This window comes from Grus americana, chromosome 26 (genome assembly GCF_028858705.1).
Source record: "Grus americana isolate bGruAme1 chromosome 26, bGruAme1.mat, whole genome shotgun sequence".
In the NCBI taxonomy this organism is placed as follows: Eukaryota; Metazoa; Chordata; class Aves; order Gruiformes; family Gruidae; genus Grus; species Grus americana.
In genome coordinates this window covers 4,905,610-4,926,078 of record NC_072877.1, presented here as the reverse complement: position 1 = coordinate 4,926,078, position 20,469 = coordinate 4,905,610, and the positions used below count along the sequence as shown (strand labels likewise).

The 20,469-nt window shown below is 45.7% G+C and overlaps 1 protein-coding gene and 1 long non-coding RNA gene across 3 annotated transcripts in view; one reads left to right on the top strand and one right to left on the bottom strand.

The window, feature by feature from the left end:
• Positions 1 to 3,429: 3,429 nt before the first annotated feature.
• POLB (DNA polymerase beta) lies at positions 3,430 to 20,456 on the top strand. Its single transcript, XM_054804486.1, has 15 exons — positions 3,430 to 6,048; positions 6,128 to 6,185; positions 6,299 to 6,365; positions 6,856 to 6,930; positions 7,426 to 7,484; positions 9,352 to 9,401; positions 9,836 to 9,887; positions 11,034 to 11,088; positions 11,176 to 11,248; positions 11,733 to 11,803; positions 12,569 to 12,655; positions 13,714 to 13,778; positions 14,349 to 14,488; positions 15,098 to 15,204; positions 17,617 to 20,456. The coding sequence occupies exons 1-14, from the start codon at positions 5,883 to 5,885 to the stop codon at positions 15,190 to 15,192; spliced, it is 1,113 nt and encodes a 370-aa protein (XP_054660461.1). The 5' UTR covers positions 3,430 to 5,882; the 3' UTR covers positions 15,193 to 15,204; positions 17,617 to 20,456.
• Positions 12,292 to 20,469, bottom strand: part of LOC129196671 (uncharacterized) — a 9,189-nt gene continuing 1,011 nt past the window's right edge. The window contains exon 3 of one of the 2 annotated variants that reach the window (XR_008574186.1): positions 12,292 to 13,725. This is a non-coding gene — a long non-coding RNA (uncharacterized LOC129196671). The remainder of the gene's footprint in view (positions 13,726 to 20,469) is intronic. The other variant, XR_008574185.1, reaches the window with a different exon arrangement.

The following is a 20,469-nucleotide window of genomic DNA, read 5'->3' as shown; positions in this document are numbered from 1 at the left end:
CTATCCACTGTTGGTGACTCTTCATCTTCCCAGTCCGTTGCTGCTAATGACTTGGCATATGATGATGGTGCATTCCATACAAACTTCCGCCACATGGATGTGCCCTGGACTGTCATCAGGATCTGTAGGTAACTGCGTGTTGTCTGGGTCATAATAAACCATCTCCCACACAGCTAATTCCCTCAAGTACTGGGTACCTCATTCCATTGTGGTCCACTTGCCTGAATGACATACATCTTCTTTGAAGGGATACCTTTCCCTCACACTTGAAAGAAGTCACCTCCAGAGGCTGAGGGCTTGTGTCATCTTCCCAATTGCCTTGTCAATGCCCCCTTCCCTTGACAGGGATCCCAGCTGCTTGGCTTCCCTACCCTCTAATTCCAGGCTACTGGCCCCGTTATCCCAGCATCGGAGCAGCCAGGTGACAACGTGCTCGCCTGGACGACAGCTGAAATCCTTTCGCATATCTCGTGGCTCACTCAGGGACAGGGATCAGGTGATTACCTCTGGTTCTGTCTCTTCCTCCTGTTCCCATGATGGCCCAAGTTTGTCGTCATCCTTTACTAAACAAGTTGACTTTCATGTCCATTTCTTTTACATATAGGGGCAATTGATATCGGTATTGGTTGGTTCTCTAGTTCAGCTGCAGTGCCTGCCACAGAGGTTGGAGTGGCCACGGTGGTATTCTTAACTAGTTTAACCTTAAACAAGACCTGAACCACGTTCAGGAGACCTAGCAATAGGAACATACTGGTCTGAACATCCCAAGGATATACAGAATTCTCAAAAACTGTTGTCTTTCGGCTTCCTCTCCACCAACTCTCAGAAAATCCCTGGGAGCTGTCCTGATGGGGCCTGAATCAAACTGACCATAAACCTGTTGGTTGGAAACATCTTTGCAGCTCCTTGGCATGCTCGGGCAGGCATGCCCCAGCAGCACCGTCCCCTGGGACTGCGGCCCTTTTACAAAGGGGGGCCATGCCATCAGCCTCACTGCCCCCCCCCCCCCCCGCTCCTCCAGCCCACAGCTACAGCCATGACCCCTTATGCCCACTACGTAACCTGCTTGCCCAGACACCATGGCCACCATTCACCAAGTGCAAAGGAGACAGCAAGTCTTTATTCGCTAATGCGTGTAAGTCCCAGGAGTGAGTCTGCTCTGGGGCTCAGTGCCTGTACAGTCACCCTTCCCCGCAGACAACTCAGCAGTCGTTAGAGGAACAGCAGATACAGAGAATGAAAATACAGCAATGGGGAACAGGAGAAAGGAACAGAAAAAAATAAGGTGAGGGAGAAGGACTGAGCAGCAGAGAAAGAAAGGTACAGGGAAAAGGATAGCAAGATGGAGAAGTCACTAAAAAAGTGATGAGGAGCCCTGCAGGGATGTGGCGGAAGAAAAACAGGGTGAGGGAGCACAACAGAGGGAAAGACAGAAAACAATGAGCGAGGAGCAGAACACGCAGATCAAGGGAGAAATTAAATGAGAGGAGTAAGGAAGGTGGGAAGGAGAGAAAAAGATGGAATGAGACAGAGGAATTGAGGAGGGGAAAAAAGAGAACAAGACAAAGAAATGGAGAAAGAAATAAACAGTGGGGGACTGCAGGATGAGAAAAAAGGCCAGGGAGCAGGACAGAGGGGAATAATGGGACAATGAGCTGGGCAGGAGGATATAGCGAGAAAAGACAGGACAGGCAGGGGTATGGAGATGTACAGACAAAAACTTGGGGGGAGGATGGAGGACAGAGAGAATAAGAGAAAATGGACAGGGAGCAGGTGAGAGATGGAGAAAAAAAACCTGTTAGAGCAGGAGAGTGGCAAGACCAAGGCAGAGTGATGGAGAAAGAAAAAAACAAAAAAAACCAGATAGTGATGGGTAGAAGGCCAGAGGGACAAGGAAAGAGAGGACAAAGTGATACAGAAAACGGGTAAGGGACAGGTAGACAAAAAGTGGGACACTGCAAAATAGAGAGGCACAGCGAGCAGGACCCTGGGATAGGGAGCCAACGAGAATGACAGCTGGAGCATGAGAGAAAAAACAAGGACAGAGATTCAGGGTAAGAGATGAACAGGAAGGAGGGACAGTGAGGTACAGAACGAAAAAAAAAAACAAACCACAAAACAACCCAGCAACAGTGAGCAAGACAAAGAGATAGAGAAGGAAGGAGGGAGAGAGATAGGAAGGCAGGGACAGGGACACGTATAGGTGCAGAGAGGAAAAAAACCGCCAGGGAACAGGCCAGAGAAATTGTGGGAAGAAAAGGGATGGCTGCAGATCAGGACAACGAGATGGAAAAAACAGTGAAGGCTGCAGGAGAGAGACAGAAGATGGGAGGAAAAAAAAAACCAAAAACAAAAAACCAACCCCCCCACACACACACTAAAACCCAACCAATAGAGGGAAGCAGGACAAAAGCAGAGAGACAAAAAGAAAAGGGAGAAGTAGAACAGGACAGAGAAAGGGAGAGAGGAATAGGGAGCAGGACAGCAGGAAAGGGACAGGCACAGAAAACCACAGCAGCGCGGGGAAAAGGGGGGGCCGGGAGGCAGAGGAGGGGCCGCAGGGCACTCAGAGCCGGGACGTCAAATGAAGGAGGGAAAACCCACCCGGAAACCTGCAGGAAACGGCTCTAAACCGGCAACAAACCCAAACCCCGCGCAGCGCCGCACGCGCCCCAGAACGGTTCGGGCGGTCCGGCAGCCGCGTGCGCCAAAACGACACCGCCCGGCACGCGCCGGCAAGCGCCGCGTGGCAGCCGAGTGCCGTGAGACTACACTTCCCGGCATGCCCTGGGGAGCCAACATGGCCGACCGGAAGCCCCGTGCCCTAGGACTACAACTCCCGGCATGCCGCGGGAGGCAGCCTTCCATGCTTCCTGGCCCTGCGGGGACACCGTCCCGTCCCCTCGCGCCGACTCACTCGCCAGCCCCGCCGGCACCCCCGAGCTCCGCAGCGCGCCTCCGGGCTGGACTCCCCGCCCGCCAGTTCCCCCGCGTCCCCGCAGCCGGCTCCGACACGGCGGCGCCCCCGGGCGGTCTGCCCGCGATGCCGCTGCTCCGCGCCCCTGACACGGACTCCGCCGCCCTCCCGGAGGCGGCGCCGCCGCCCTCCTCGGGGCTTTCCCCGGGACCCGCCGGTCCATCCCGCTGCCCCGCTCACCTTCTCCCTCCGTGCAGCCGCAGCCCGGCGACGCCTCCGCTCCTCCCTTGGCTCACAGCAGCCCCTGCACGCCGGCAGCCCGTTACAGGGAGGGGCCGTGGCCATCAGCCTCACTGCCCGCACCTGGGGCTCCTCCAGCCCCAACCCACAGCTGGAGCCCAGCAGGAACAGGGGGCCAGCGCCTGACCCCCCCCACACCTCCTCCCCTGCCCTCCATCGCAGCCCCTCGCCCCGTGCAAAGGAAGAGCAAGCGCAACCGGGAGGGCAAAGGAGACGGCAAGCGTTTATTCATTCACACACGGACCGAGTCCCGGGAGCAACTCTGTGCTGGGGCTCAGGGCCAGGCCCTGGGACACCTCGGCAGTCGTTCCCAGAGCTGCACTCGCCTGTCCAGCGGGGAACAGACAGTGGGTCCGGCAGGACTACAGCTCCATCCATGCCGTGGGCTGAAGAGTTTTCTGATCCTGGACCCTTCAGGGACACCATTCTGCTCCTATGCTTTCCTTCTTCCTGTCCCTGAAGCCCTGCAGTCCAGAGCGCTGCCTCAGCATCCCCAACATGGCCCCAGGGTTCCCCTGTGATGGCCCCTGTTTGAGTCTGCCACGTTGTGGTCCCCCTGGAACCTCTCTGCCACCAGCCCACACCTCCAATATGGCCCCAACCAGCAGCACAACCTCCTGCCACCCTCCTCGGAGCTTTCCCTGGGACCTGCCACTCATGTGGCCCCAACCTGACCCAGTGCCCTCGGCCCCTTGGTCGGCCCCTTGGTGAGCCCCTACTGCCTGCCCTCACCGTGCTCGGGCAGCCCCGCACATCAGACTGTGGCCCCCCTGCCCGGGCCACCCACTGCAGCAGGACAGTTCTCCCTGTCCCGGTGCACCCCCAGCAACACCCACCATTTGTGTCACGATGCCTGGGACTTCTGCGGTCCAAGAGGTGCCCAGGTCTGCTCGCCACCTCCACAGGTGCAGCTGCAGCTTTGATCCTAGTTCAGCGCTGCTGCTGCCCCCGCAGCCTCCAGCCACCCTGGCAGCACAGCCCGTTTTCACAGAGGGGCTGTTGCAATCGGCCTCGCCCGGGACTTGTCTAACCCCAGCCCACAGCTGAAGCTGATCGGGAACACAAGGCCCTGGGCAGCAGCCTTGTCAGGAAAAGCTGGAGCAGCGGGAGTGCCCCAGTTCCTGAGAGCAGCTTGGTGAAAGCTGCCAGGAGGGCCCTTTTGTGAACAGAAAGGAGAAAAAAAAGTATTGTCACAGGGACAAAAGAACAAATGGAGAGGTCTGGGGTGCAATAAAAGAAGACGGAACATCAGGGCAGAACAGAGGACTTCTTGGGGCATACAGAAAGCAAAAGAGGACACCGGAGCACATTAAAAAAAAAAATCACCAGGAAAACTCTGGGACAGGAGAAAGTCGCATGGAAGACTTGGTGGCATGATGCAAGATGTACGCAGGGCCTAGGAGCACACAGAGGGCTTGGTGGCACACCCAAATACAAAGGGCCTTGCTGCCCACCGAAAGGGCTGTAACTCATGGCGCGAGGCTCAGGGTAGCTTACGGGATGCCTGCAGACAGCCCCTCACTTGTGCAAAGCCCATCTCCCAGCACTGCTTCTGCTGGCCCAGATGCCTGAGACATCAGGGGGTGTAGAGAGCAAACCCAGGAGCGGCCTAGGAACCTCTCGCGGTCCTGGAGGGGGTCCTGGCTGCCCACCAGATGATGTAAAATGTCACCAAGAGCCCAGAGCATTTATGGCAATCCAATGGAAATTCCCTGCAGCCCTGTGAACAGCACTGGGGTACTCCAGACATCCCCAGGGATCCCAGTGGTCTGAGATTGGGACCGGCTGCTCAATCCCCAACACATGATGTATAACCTCCTCACTGCACGTTGTCCTGGGCACTTTCAAGCGCAAAGGGACTGCAGCACAGCCGTACATGCAAAGAATAAAGCTACAGTTTATTAATTAATGCATGTAACTCCTGGGAGTGAGTCTGCCATGGAAGTTCGCTGCCCACACGTTCCCACTTCCCCTGTGACACCTAGGGTGCCATCACTGGTGCGGTGTTCGTCAGTCCAGTGAGAAAGGGTCAGCTCCTGCTGCTGCCGCCCTTGATGTGGCAAGTCAGTGAGCAGCGCTCCCCTCCCCGCCTCTGTTTTTTCCTTCCAGGATACAATTCCGTTCTGGTATTTGAGAGGAAAAACCTCACAGCCCCAGCCCTTTTCCCAGAAAATACGGGCACGCGTCACTGACGGCACACCGAGTTTTCAGTCATCTCTGGACCACTCAGAAAGCAGCATCCCGTAAAACCAGGATAAAAACTACCGCCTCCAAAAGGTCCAAACACCGGAGAGACTGAGGTAACGCGAAACAGCCTCTCGCCAGGACAGTGACCGAAGCAGGGGGTCACGCGCTTAAGCTGCCTCTCAGACAACCCAAGCGGCCCAAGTCAAACCGACGCTGTTGGAAAACCTTCCTTTAGGCAACAGCGTGCCAGAAAGCAGAGCTAAGCGCAGGCGGAAGAGACGTCACGTTGGCAGACTGTGCCGATGTGGAAGACAGATGACAACAGCGGCTCCGGACTGCTCTGCACCTGCGTAACTCGGAGCATCTGCTGATCTCCATCGTGCCTTCTCTTCGCGGCCCTCTGCGTCACTCGCGACACCCTCTGACACCGCAGCGCGCCCACAGCCCCCCTCCCTAGGCAGAAAGGCGAGCGCCGCGCATGCGTACTGCAGCCGGCCCTGCTCTGTGGCGTCACCGGAAGCGCCTCCCGGCGATCTCAGGCCTGGGCTTCCGCTGCCTCTCGCTGCAGGTACCGCGGCCGGCCATGAGCAAGCGGAAGGCTCCGCAGGAGAGCCCCAACGAGGGTATCACCGACTTCCTTACTGGTACGTGTGTGTGTGTGTGTGTGTGTGCGCGCGCGCGCGGGCCGCGGGCCGGCCGCGCTCACCGTGGTTCTCTCCGTAGAGCTGGCCAACTACGAGCGCAACGTGAACCGGGCCATTCACAAGTACAACGCGTACAGGTACCGCCTCCTCCCCCTTCCCCGCCGGTACCCTCGGCTTTGGGGCCCAGCCCGCCGCCGGGCGAGCAGGGCCTTCAGCGTCAGTCAGGGTGCTGACCGGCACTGTTCCGCAGGAAAGCAGCCTCCGTTATTTCCCGGTATCCCAGCAAGATACGGAGCGGGGCCGAAGCCAAGAAGCTGGTAGGTGCTTGTGCCCAGGTGGCCGGCGGGAGGACCTTGGGGGGAGGGGTGGGGGGGTGCTGGGGGGTTCCCGGGAAGGGCCAGGCTGAGCCCACCGGTGCCAGCTCCCCGAGTCAGAGCTCAGGGATGGGGACGCGGTGCGGCTGCTGAGGGGGGGGTCCCTGCCTGTAAAGGGATTCCGTTGCCGCGGGGCTTTCGCTTTGCTGCGTTACTGCTTCACTAAATGTGGGGAACTTGAGCGGTAATAATCAAAGCCTCGTTCAGAATTTGAGGGAACTGTTAATAAGGCCCTTGGATTACAGTGTTTATGCTGCCTGTGTTGTACCCTTGAATTCTTGTGCTCCCTTACGGTCCGATATTTTATCATGGTTTCGGTGGCCTTTTAGTTCCTTCTGGACTCTAAATTCTGGGGAGCTTTCCTTTTTACCCACATATAATGGCTTTAAGTTATCTTGAAGTTAACTTGTCTCCCCTCCCCCACGATATTTAGGATGGAGTAGGTGCTAAAATAGCTGAGAAGATAGATGAGTTCTTATCCACTGGAAAACTACGCAAATTGGAAAAGGTGGGTTTCTTTCCCTTATGCTCTGTTTCTCAATAGTTGCTTTTTATTTGTAACTTGCAAAGTAGCCTGCTTCCTTTGTGCAATTTCTGTTGTTGTCCCTGGAGAGACTGATGTCAAGCTTAAGAATGGTGGACATGGAGTCTATGGCAAGTAGAAAGCAGGGAACGAGAAGCTCAGCCAAAAATCTCAAAAAGGTCTATTTATGAAAATATTTTAGGTTATATAATCAGCATGTGAATGTCTTCTGTGAGAAGGCTGTGGAGTTTTGTGGTGTGATCATGCTGTTCACCTTAGCGTGGGTACCTAGACAGTTGTCAGGCGTGGTACATATGGCATTATTGTGATACGCGGTGCGACCCTTGGTAATGTTTTGTGTTGATTTATAGTGAGGCTCCAAAGCAGAGTCTGACTAAGCTGTTTTATCTTCTCAGGATTTCTTTGTTTATTGCAAATGGAGTAAAGCAGGGTTTGGTTTGTGTTGTTTTGTTTTTGCAGATTCGACAAGATGATACGAGTGCATCTATCAATCTCCTAACACGAGTTACTGGCATTGGGTAAAGTTTTTTTGTTTGTTTGTTTTTTGATTTTCTTTCCTCTTCCTGTTTATGTGGTGAAGCTATGAACAGAATTTGGGTGACTGCAAATAACGAAGAGAATGAGTTTGAGCCGATGCTGTAGTGCCCACAGTGAGATATCAATCATAATGATGACAGGAGTTGCTGAGAAGAAAGGGTACAGACGCGTTGATTGCAGACCTTGCGGTAGAGGAGCATGTCCTGGTTTTAGCTGCTAGGATAAAGTTAACTTTCACAGGAAGCTGGGTGGGGACACAGCCAAGACAGGTGACCCAAACTGGCCAAAGGGGTATTCCATACCATATGACATCATGCTCAGCATATAAAGGGCGTTGGCCAGGGAGGCAATGCAGGTCTGGTGAGCAAATTGCGTTGTGTATCACCTGCTTTGTATATTATGAGTACTGTTGTTGTTGTTATTTTCCTCTTCCTTTGCTGTCCTAGTAAACCGTCCTTATCCCAATCCACGAGTTTTACCTTTTTCTTCCGATTCTCCTTCCCATCCTGCCGCGGGGGGGTGGGGTGAAGCGAGCAAGGCTGGCTGGTGCTCAGCTGCAGGCTGTGGCTAAACCGCAACAGAGTGGAAATGGGAAGTTCCTGTGTGCGAGCTGAGAGGGGAGGGACAGAGGAGCCGGTCAAGAATGGAACTGTGAAAGACTGAGAAGAGTGGTAGTAAGATGTCCCTTTGGGACTTTTGGTGGGAAGTTGGGTCCAGTGACAACGGTGCACTCTCATGTTTTTGTAAAGTGAGTAGTAGACCCCTGAAACAGGCAACAAAATGAAATCAAATAAACCACCAAAACAAAAAACCCCTACCACATCAGGGCTCTTTTGCAGCATTTGAAACCCTTGAGGTTGAGGGTAGGGAATGCAAGTGTTCTTAAGTAATTATGGGGGAAAATGTGCTCAGAGTTTGAGGATATACTGAGATTTGAGGATGCCTTAGAGAAATTGGCATGGGATGCAGAAGGAGAAGCTTGGGTGCTTTCCCGTCTCGGGACAGTAGAAACTGCCTCTCTTGGTCTGGAATCTGGCAAGAGATGCAGGGAAGGGTAAGAAAGGACGTAAACGGCAGGTCAAGATTTGACATTTCTATTGTAATGTAAGAATCTTATTGAGGAAGTGGATCCAAAGTCTTTTAAGGGTGGTGGAGCTGTAACCATGGGATTCCAGAGCAGTTCCCCAGGAAGGGACTATGTTTCCAGGCCAGTTCTCGGCATTTTGAGGTACCGAATAGGTATCCGGGTATAACATTACTTGAATACCTGTGTCTCAGTTGAAACGTTGTTCTTTCCCTGCAGAGTCACGCAGAGCAATCTAATGACAAACGCTTAAAGGGGAAAAAGGTTCAGCCATTTGCTTGAGTGTTGTGCTTAAGGCAAACTCTCCAGCCACACTGGAGCTGGGACTGCTTTGCTGTACTGTTAGGTTGCAAACTGGAGCCTTTTTGGGTTTTTTGAAGTGCTAGTCTAAAGACACTTTTGTGTTGCTGTTGCCTTAAGCTGGTTCAGAGACTGACTGTGGTTAAAGTAGTTCTTACTGTGCATTCGGTATTGTTGTCTAAAGCAATATTGCCTGTTCGGTGAGATTTTGTTTATTTTTTACAATTATACATCACTATATAGTTATATCAATGCTAAAAATGTGCAGGCCAAGCCTTGCATAGCCATCCCTGCTGATTGAAAGTACAAACTCAAAATGCCTATGCTGAAAAGAGGGTAAGCATCAGAAGCAGCTTCAGTCTTGGCCTTGAAGAACCTAGGCAGTTACAGTGAATTCTCATGTCCTTTTCAGTGTTGTAAGATTCTTGCTGTTCCTGATGGCAGGTTGCCTTGTCTCTTTGCAGTCCTGCGGCTGCTAGGAAGTTTGTCGAGGAAGGAATTAAGACTTTAGAAGGTAAGTGTAACTTGGGGTCCTCAGTTCACACTCCAATAATGTTTTTTTCTGTCAAGGTGCCTGTTCCACAATGGTACCATGATAGCAGATATACCCTAGTCTTTGAAGAAAGTGTGTAAGATGCTAAAGTTAGCACACAGGCTAAAGGCATTACATATGTTTCCAAAGTACAGTACTTACAGATTACGTGGAAAATAACAGGGATTTTGGCTTTGAGGCGAATGGTCTATTCAAGTTTTTATCGGGAAGTGCTCTATGCATTTGTACTCATCTATCAGATGTTGAGTAGTCAGTTTAAAATCTCTTCCTTTGTGTTTGAGGTTGCCGTTTTCTTGTTATGTATTCTTTGTGCGCATCATCTTTGCGTTAGTGGAAACTTACTGTAAGATTTTTAGTCCTCAAGTAACTTTTTTTGTCTGTCTTAATTCTTCTAGATCTAAGAAAACATGAGCACAAGCTGACCCATCACCAGCGAATTGGGTTGAAGTAAGCTTTCTTGGGTGCAAGTGCTTGGCTTTTGTAATGACTCCTTCAGGCACTGGGATGTAATGTAAGGTTACACAGGCCACGTAAGGTTCTGTTCTCTCTGTGTGCTCTACATGCTTTTCAGTGGTTATTCAGAACTTTTTGTTTCATTGAGGTTGACGTTCAGTAGACTTAGTCTCCATCCAGAAGGAAATGAATTTCAAATTACTTTTTCAGTTAGCTTGTGGAGAATCACTTTAGCAAGGTTGCAATGATGGTTTCTGGGGATCTGCATAAAGTTGACCCAGGCTATTTTTTGTTGCATGCTGTGAGCAAAGTAAGACCTTTGCATGTCTGAACTTGAGAATGCCATGCAGAATGTGTGTCTGTCCCTCAGTGCTTATCAGCTTGAATGCTGCTTGCTGAGTGGCTGTTCCAGTGTGTTGCTAGTTCTGGAAGAATTATAGCTGTGTTTGCAAGAAGCTGCAACTGAACCAAATAAAGCCCTATATCTGAATTGGTTCTGTGTGGTGCCAGCTCTAGCTAGTCGGGGAACACGTGGCTCCGAGGGTGCGGTATGGCTGCCAGTGCCTGCTGTCCCTGGTTCTGGTGCTGGAGGGGTGAAGAATGCAGCTGCTGGTCAGGGGTCTCATTGTTTCACCTGGCCTCTTTCTCCACAGTCAAGCAGCATGCTGGCAGTCTTGTTTTTAAAGCTGTGTGAAAAAATACCAGGAGCTGTATTTGACTTGTGAGCTTCCATTTAGCTCTTTCCAACAGAGATCCCCTCTGACCATGGGTGAGGGACCTGTTTCTCCTGCTTGCTGGTGGACTGAGTTTTGTCAGGAACCTTTTTGTATTTTCAGAGAGCTGTGTAAATATAAACCAATTGGTTATATGGTAATATTACTCCCACCTCATAGCAGTTCTTCATATACAGTAAAAAAGATATGCAATGAAACCATCTTATAAGCATTGTCAAACTTGCAGTTGTGAGTTTTTACTAGTGCTGGGCAAGATGTTTTCTAAGATGTTTGGTGAGAATGGGGAGCTTTTTGTGATGTGACAGTAATATAAGTTGTATTCTTTCCTCTGATACATTTAATTGACTAAAATTTTAGGATGCTATCCTTGCTGCTCTTTCAGACACTTTTGTTTTTATATATGCAGATATTTTGAAGATTTTGAGAAAAGAATCCCGAGGGAAGAAATGCTGCAAATGCAGGTAAGAATATCTTTATCGAGGATGACAGGCACTGATGGCCAATGAATGACTGTCACCTCTAAACACACATCTTTCCCTTTTACGTAGGAAATTGTGCTGGAAGAGGTAAAGAAGCTGGACCCAAACTATATTGCTACAGTTTGTGGCAGTTTTAGACGAGGTTGGTACTCTGTGATCTTGTTGTGTTTATTTTGGGCTAATAAGCAAGACTCGTTAATATATGTGGTGTTCTAGAGAGAAAATTTATGCTGCAACCTGGCTTTTTCGTGTTAATATTGTCTTGACTGGTTAGTTCAGTGACGAAACACCCGCCTAAATCCTTGCTTCTCCACCCTGCCACCGTAAAAAATAGTATATTGCAACGTGTGAATTGTCTGCTTTGTTTTTACATTAACAACATTTGTGCTTCATTGCTATAGAGTACAGCAAGAAATTCTTGGGTGTTTTCTGAGATATGTGGGGATATAAACTTTTTGATGGAAGAACAAGGTTCTCTTACTTTAAGGTCATTTTTTCACAAATATCTCTAATAGTGACTGTTTTCTACCAGAAAAACATGTTTATAGGAAGAGGTTAGATGGATGTTCACCAATGTTAGTATACTTTGTCATACACAGAGGGATTTTTCTTTGCTTCTTGTCTAGGCGCAGAGTCAAGCGGTGATATGGATGTTCTCCTAACCCATCCGAGTTTCACATCTGAATCATCCAAACAGGTGTGTTTCTCTGCTTGTGTGGATCAGTACTGTGTGCTACTTCCACAAGGGTGTGTTTACACTCAGAAGATGTGTAGTCTCAGACTTGTATTGCAGCTTCTTGCATCTTTTTGTTACTGTAATAATAAACTCTTCTCTTGGATCACCAGGTTTATTTTAAGGAGTTAGAATCATTTCTCAGGTCTGTGTATTATGTTGTGTTCCCCTTGCAGAACTATCCAGTTTATTTACTCTTATCCTTCTGTCCCTCTTCTTCCCTTCACATGCACTCCCCCCCACACCCTCTAATTCATGTGCTTTTACAGCATAGAACTGTAACAGCTAGCTGGATAAAGCAGGGATTAAAGGTAAAGTATCTCTTTATGTAGCCATAATCTTTTGGACAAGAATCAAATGTCCTGCTGCCCCTGTAATCTTTTTGGGACTAACTCTGGAGAAGTCTTAATGACAGTTTGTATTTCTTGTGTTGCTTCTGTAGGTTCGTTGCTTAAAAGTTGAAAACTCAGACCAAGAAAAGAGTTTTCTCACTTCCAACGAAAGCAATCTGACATGGGGATTTTGTGGAAATTTGTTTTTATGTTGCACAACTGTAACTTTATTAGCTTTTTCTCAGTATTATTTTAACACCACCACCCCCAAGTTAAGTTTCATGTACAATAATATATATAGCGATGTCCCGTACTTATGTGGATCGTTGCCTGATAAATGGGTAAGATATTCTTGTTATTTGTGAAATAACTTCTTCTCTGTTGTCACTGTTTCTAGCCAAAACTTCTACGTCAAGTTGTAGAACAACTGGAAAAAGTCCACTTTGTCACAGATATGCTCTCTAAAGGCGACACCAAATTCATGGTAAGGCTTTTTTGGTAGTGAGGGATGTTGGGGGGCAGTGCAGGGAAACTGCCTTTCCTGACAGAAGCTAGGGTATATAAAACATATGTTGTTTGGACTGCTGGAGTTGTGGGGGTTTTTTAATTATTTTTTTTTTACTCACACCCTCCTCCCCCGCCCCCCTTAAAAACCTTCTGCAGTTAAGTCTTCATGAATCTCTCATGGTAGGATTTCAGTATTAGAAAATCTACAGGTATTTATGTAGTTCTGAACTGCAATAACCTTCATCACACAATGCCATTTGTGTCTCTGTTTTGTTTGATGTTTCCCCAGAACCTTAACACAACCTCACTTTGTTAGTTGCACCAGTGACCGCTTTCGTAACTCTGTTCTCAAGACCTTGGAAATGCTATATTTGATCTTAGGCCTATGTTTACCTTGTCTTGTCTGATACATGATATACTTTTGTCTCCTTTTTCGTCAACTCTGTTGTACAGCAGATTTAATGGCTAAGCTGCTAGACTCAAGATATAATAGGGAATATGTGGGATGCCTAAAAAAGTAATGAATTACAGAAACATTCATTTTGTTAGGTTCTTTGCTCACAGCAAAACTTTTTTTTTTCTTAAACATGTGGATTGGGTGTTTTCTTGCTTCACTTAGTTTTTCTTTTGAGGATTTCTCAAGAAAAAACTTTTTTTTAAAATTTCTATTCACTTGAGCTTCGTCTGCATTTTCCTTAATCTGTTGATGTTCGTACATACTGAAGAGCCTGATAATTAGGGCAGAGGAATGGAAAACGAGAAATCCTGTCATCCCTCCTGCTGTAACAAAAAATTAAGAAGCAGTTATATGGTACATTGAACTGTGGTTCTCTTAGCAGTGTAAAATAGTGATTCATGGTGCTATTACATCCAGCTGTTCTACTAAAATATTTTATTGGTTCAGCGGGAATTTAACTTTGCTCTCCAGGATGACTGAGGATTGTTTAGAGGTTGTTTAGGGGTGGGGAGGTGAAGATTGATCTCAAATCTGTTTAATTTCATTTTTAATTTCTTGCTTTCCTTACTTCCTCGCAGGGTGTCTGTCAGCTGCCAAATAAAGAAGATGGAACAGCCTATCCACATAGGAGAATTGATATCCGGTACACACACCAACACCACACAACCCCTCCCCTTCCTAACCCCCCCCCCCCCAACCCCTACTTTAGCTGTCTGCAACATAGTAGGCATTTGCATCAAGTTCTGCATTCAAATCTTTACCTCCACGTTCAGAATGTGGCATTTACTAGGCTTCTAATTCCTTTTCAGTATAGGAGCCGCTGTACAGCTGCCAGTATCTTCAACAGGTTATTCGCAAGAATGCTGTATTTTAAATAATGACTTTGTATCCAATTTCAGAATTGTGACCTACTTTATTATACTGCTTTGACATTAATTCTTGGCAGGAGTGCAAGCACCACAACCACGTAGTGGCTGAACACCAGTAACTTTGGGGTCAGGGTAGATATGATGAACCTTTATTTGATACGCAATTCGCTTCATTGTTGTATCTGGCTTGTGGGAAAATCAAATGTACAGAGTTGCAGAATGTGTGCATGTAAATAGGAAGTAAACCTAGAACAGTGTCTGAATGGCTGAATTCCAAATGGCTTGTAACTTTTTTTGTTACGTATTTGTTCTAAATCTGTACTTCTCTTCCACTTTTATTCTAGGCTTATCCCCAAAGATCAGTATTACTGTGGTGTACTGTATTTCACAGGAAGTGATATATTCAATAAGAACATGAGAGCTCATGCTCTGGAAATGGGCTTCACGATCAATGAGTATACAATCCGTCCCTTGGGTGTCACTGGTCAGTCTGGGCCTTTGCACAGAGTATTCTTTCTAGTTACTTGCTTTGTGTCATCTTCTCCTTAAATTGGTTTCTCAGTGTACTGGAAATACTTCTCATAAATACTGTAGTTCATTAAATTTTTCACAGTGTTCTTTCTGGTATTGGACACCATTATAGCAGGAAGAGGCAGCCTACTTATGTATATAGGCAGCACTGTGGCTCAAAGTTACTTCTTTGGGGCCACCTAATCTACTTAGAATCTTTAGGTCAGTAAGACTGTTTTTTCAGTGTCAGCAAATATGTGGTTTCTCACTCATTTAACAATCTATGTCATGTCCTTTGGTTGCTTTGTTTCAGGGAGGGGCTGACTATATATACATATATATCTCAATATAAATATATTTAACTGCATAACCACATGGCCCCAAAATTAATTTGTTACCTTATTTCTTTTGACAGTAATGAGAATCAATACCTAAACACTGTATGAAAAGGTCTGGGGGGGGCGTATTTTATTTTAAGTGTGTTTTACTTACAGCAGTTTTGTCTTAACCTTGCAATGCGTTTGGCATTTCAGGATTGTACAGACCTTCCGCCTTTCAAATAGCATCTGTAATTTGCTTGCAGGAGTTGCTGGCGAGGCCCTACCAGTAGAATGTGAAAAAGACATCTTTGACTATATCCAGTGGAAATACCGAGAGCCAAAGGATCGGAGCGAGTAACTGCTTGTCTAGGTTTGTAACCTAGAGAGATGTTTTCATAGCTTCCTATAAACATACAAAGTGCATATTCTTTCTATGGATGTTACTGGAAAAAGTGTACATTACTGATGTTTAATGTAAGTCCGTGGCACTAGCACAATGTGTAGTGAAGGTTAAATCCCATAAGATCTCATTTTGATCTATCTCTCCCTGCCTTCCCCCCACCTACCCCACCCCCCCCCGGGCCCTTGCCCTTAAAGCTGATTAAACACTTACTATGTTTAATTGAGTGGGCTGCAATACTAGAAAAACCTGCGGGGGAAGGTGGTGTGGCAGTCAGACCCCTTAGAGAATGCATATTGTCTTTTGCTTTGGGATTTAGTAAAAAATTTATCAGATGATAAATCACAGGTTTCTATTTAACCTCTGAGGGGCAGAAAGTTCTGGTGTAAAGGCAAAATGTTTCATCTTACTAAATTTCTTGCAGCTTGGTTTGAAGATGGTGGCCATCAATCAAAACTAATGCTGGTTCTTTGGAGTCACTGGAAAGTCTTACAAAACATTATTAGCCTTTTATAAAAGGCTATGTGCTTTGATTTCATAATACCTGTGGTGATCGGGCTATTAGGTTTTTTTCCTAATAATTTTAGTAGCCCTTAATAAGGGCTGTGATCATTGTTAGAAAAGTCTGGGTATTTCAAACTGAACAAGCCTTCTTAGCTTGTTTCTTGTAGTTTTGCAGAAGATGATCAGAGTTCTGATGCTTTCATGTTTTAATATCATATACACAGACATACTCTGTGCAAACATCACTAACTGTTTAACATCTAAAAACTGGGCAGTTCTTGGAGGAAATAATGTAACCTTTTTTTGCTATTTACTTTTATTTATTTTGAGGTTGAAAGACTTGGAAGTAACAACTACATTTGTGTAGTTGTTGCAAATTGCCTTTAAGTAATATGTATGATTTTTTAAATTGCTTTTTAATGCAGTTTGAGTCATTTTGTCTGTAGAGCATCTTGGAATGCTAATACAAGCTGCCGGCATAATAGAAGCTGCCGGCATAAACTGCTTGAGTAATGTAATCTACAGCATCTGTGTGGAGCAGCAGGTGCTTTATAAATAGTCATAGATCGGATTTGGCCATGGCAGTGAATTAGTACTGGCATTGCACAATTAAGAAAACTTAAATAGTTCTGAAACTTCAGTATGAGACCAGTTTGTTTCATATATATTGAAAGACTAGAAGAATTGTATTAGGAGAGCATTGTTCTTACAGAGCTTAATTTAAGTGCCGTAAATATTATAAGATTATTCTCACAGTGCTTAAATCTCAGGCTCTCTATGCTTATGTGTCTCTCTTCCAATGTATATTTGAAGGGGGGTGTGTGTGGAAAAAAGCGCCTAAAAGCCTATTTCTCATCCCCACTGAGTAGATGAAAGTATTAAAAAAACCCTTTTTAATAAAAAAAGACTTATTAAAAGTATTAAAAAACCTTTAATATTGGTTACACAAAACAATGTATTATGACTCCCCACTAGCCAGGAAACATGTCGAGGCAGGCTTTTCGGAACATGTAGATCAGGCCAAAAAAAGCCTGCCCATGTGCTTAGTTGCATAGCTAACTGCTCCAATAATTTTTGCTTAAAAATATATCATTGGAACACCTAAGACTAGCGAGAAACATGAAAGGCAGAAATATCTTAAATTCCAGCACTGAAGTTGCACCTTAGCACTTAATTATATAATGCTAAGTAATTATCGCTGCTGCTGTTGAAATACCACAGTTCTATGTGACTATAGAAGAATGAATGTAACATACAAGCCAGGCATAACTAATGATTTACCGTACGATTTCAAGTTCAAAATCAGACAAGGATTTTATATTTGAGCTCTGCAATAACTGGACCAAATAGGAAAAGGAAATGGGGGGTGTGTCTTTTGGAAGACCCTCTCTGGTCTTGAAGTGGAACTTTTAAACCATTATTCATGTCTTTGTTGGCTGCTGTCAAAAAACCTCCAGTAATGGCGAACCTGAAGCCTGCTGAGCCAGTTGGTTTCTTTACAGCATTGTTAAACATTATAGGTCATTTTTACACCAGGGGGAAATGTTTGAGGCATCTAGATTTTCAAATATTCTTTTGAACTTTTAAAGAAACTAATCTTCACTTAACTTGCCTGCCTAGGGAGAAGGGAAAGGAATCTCCTAGCACTGGGTCAGCCTATTGGACACACTACTGCTTATCATTCAGGGTTATGGACTGAAATAAGTACCTAAACACCCTGCATTTATGTGTTGCAGACTGATATTTTCTTAGTTGCTGCTGTTAGTTTGTGGAAGAGGAGAGCTGAGTTTGTGGCACAGGGCAGAAATAACTCCAGATGAAAATGCACATCCCTTTATACCGCTTTGCGTTACTAATATATCTCTTAATCTTTGGCAGGTGCTCAGGTGTGATCACTGCGCTGTTCTGCTGACTGTTTGACAAGACAAACTGAAGCCACGGTCACAGTGCTGAAAAATTTCTGGATGTTGAGCAATGTCACTGAGAACTAACTGGAAATGATGTGCGCAGTAAAGCCCAGAAGTACAGCCTGAGGTGCAAAGGCAGCTTTCTCCCTCTTGACCCATGATAAGCAGCATGTGATCTGCCCTTCTGTCCTTTCTTCAGCCACTCTATTTTGTGCACAGATTCCTCCTAGCTTCTCTCCCTGTGACAAATCAATCTTCAGCATGCCCTGGCCATGGATTAGGGACCTTCTTCCCCAGCCTCATCCTGGCTTTCTCCTTTTATTCAGTCCCAAATGTCCTACTGAAATGATTTAAGAGATCCAGAGCAAATCCTAAGGTTTCCATGCTTTCTGATGTAAGGAACACAGAACATTACACTGTCATGCATGCTTAAGTGTGGTTTGTTTTAGACAAGAGCCCTCCCTTGCCAGTTCTGAACAAATTTGTATCTCCTTTGTGGATGTTTCTCTCAACCAGAAACTAATCCTGGCTAAGCATCCATTACAGGTTTGGCAAGGTATGCAGAGATTTTGTAAATGTGTGGAAATTCTTGATGTACATAAAAGGATTATTTTCTGCCTCCTCCGCACTAGCTCTGCTGCCGACTTTGCTGTTTTAAAAGTGGTGTGCTTTTCTTTTACTAAATAATGTATCTGCTAGTGTCTTCCCTACAGAGTTTGTCCAACTGAAACTGGCTGCAAGAACTGCTGTTGTGGCTTTTAAAACCACAAGTATGTGTGCCTGTGTAGAGATCGTTCTTATACAATTGCCTCTGTCTTTGCTCTCTCTGTCTTTGATTAGAGTGTAGTTGCATATTCTGGAGAACTCCTTGGAAGTTCAATGTGTCAACTCCTTGGAAGTTTTCCAGAATAGTTTTTCTATGTGCCCATTTCTCCAGTTGGGTAAGCAGGTGTGTGAGTGCTTGCAGTTCTTATTTTATGCGCTTAGCTCTTGGTGTAATGGGCTTTGAGTGGTACAGCAATGCAGATGACTGTTCGCAATTGCTGGGAGCTCCCAAGAGCTTTGTGTTGCCCAAAGGCAGTGATAGCAGAAAGCATTCCATTTCTCTCTTTTCATCAAAGAACATTGCTACGCACATTAAATAGATTACTATTATAAGAATTGTACAGTTATCTAATTCCTCGTAACTGAGTCTAAAACAAAAGAATGTTGTCATTGCATATGACACAATGTGGAGGTTATGTTTGTAGACATAGGCTTTTGCCAGGATGGACCTTGCTTTTATTTACAAAGTAAAGGAAACACCAATACAGAACAGCACTTTGGGTGTACCTCTCATGCTAATTTAGTGTCAGCTGAGAGCAAATAGCCACATGTTTCAGATATGCTGTGAAAGGAAGAGGAGAAATGGCAGTTTCCCTTGAGACTAGAGACTCTCTAATGAGAGATGGTGCAGTCTCTGAATAGTGCTGATAATTTGCCTGGTGGTGCATTTGTCCTGGTACCTTGAGAGAAAAATCAACCTATCATTCTCTTTCTTCTGATATTCTTAAACATTCAGAAATTTATACCCGCATAAATTTTTAAAGACAGAAAGATCCATTCTCAATGAAGGTCACAGATCCTATTTTTTATGTTATGTTACTTTTTTTTTTTTGACATCAAGCCTTGATCCAAAAAATGTTGAAGAACTAGAAACAGCCAGAATGAGAAAGCTGGCTGTGTCCTGAGGTACTCCTAAAGAATACCATTTTCAACTACTATCTGTATCTCCTTATCTCTGTGTTAAGCATCCTGGTGCAGTGCTGAAGCTTCATGCTAAGCTGTTTCCGTGTCCTTTACTTTTAAAACCTTTCGATATGGCCATATGCTAATGTGACCATTCTCCTGTCGCATGTGACCCATGTTTTTTGTTCCTAGATATGTTGTAGTACTATCAGTTGCAGTGTTCTATATTTTGTTCAACTTGCCATTACCCAGAAGACTGGTCTGATTAATTGATGCATTTCTACCACTCCTATAGAGTCAGCCTGCTCCTTTTTTATATGCAAACCTGTTAGCTCTGATTTTATAGCTCCTCTTAAATCATTGTGAAAGGTAATGACTATTTTGGATGTGAGAGGAGGTCCCGTCAAGAGTGCATTACTAGTTGTATTTGGGACAGGGATTCTGTTGGTTAACTTAAAACTTAACTACTCTTATGTAGTAAACTACTAACTTTGATGTATTATAGAGCATCAACATGGAATGTATTGCTGCTACTCGAATACCTTGTAGGAGTATAAGGCAAATGTATTACAGAATTGCAAGCTTGAGAAGGCAAGACTATTTTATACATAGTCAAATTGACTATTGTTAATTATATAACACTTTTCTTGATTTGTTAATGATTAGGTCCTCTATCTGCCTTTATGGGGGCAGAGAGGAGCTTGCATCTGTATGTATTGTCAGACTACTTAACCTGACCTAAGTCATAAAACAGATGTAATACTGTTTCTTATCTGACTTAAGCCTACAGAATGACTACATTTTTACTTGTCCTTATATAATTAGTGTTGATCAGTCTTAGTAATGGAGATTACAGACTGATACGCTTGCTTATCCCTTTATTTTCTCCTGTTTTTCCTGTTGGGAGTTTTAATTTTCTGGGAATGTTCCCCAGCCCTAATGCATGCAGTGGTATGTAAGGTGACTAGAAGTTAACTTGGTACTGTGTGAAGTCTTCTGATGCCTTATAGTAAAAATATGTATAGCTGATGTATTCAGTGTTTTCTTCAATAATCAACAATAAACAAAGTGAGAAGCCCATCATGAATGTGTAATC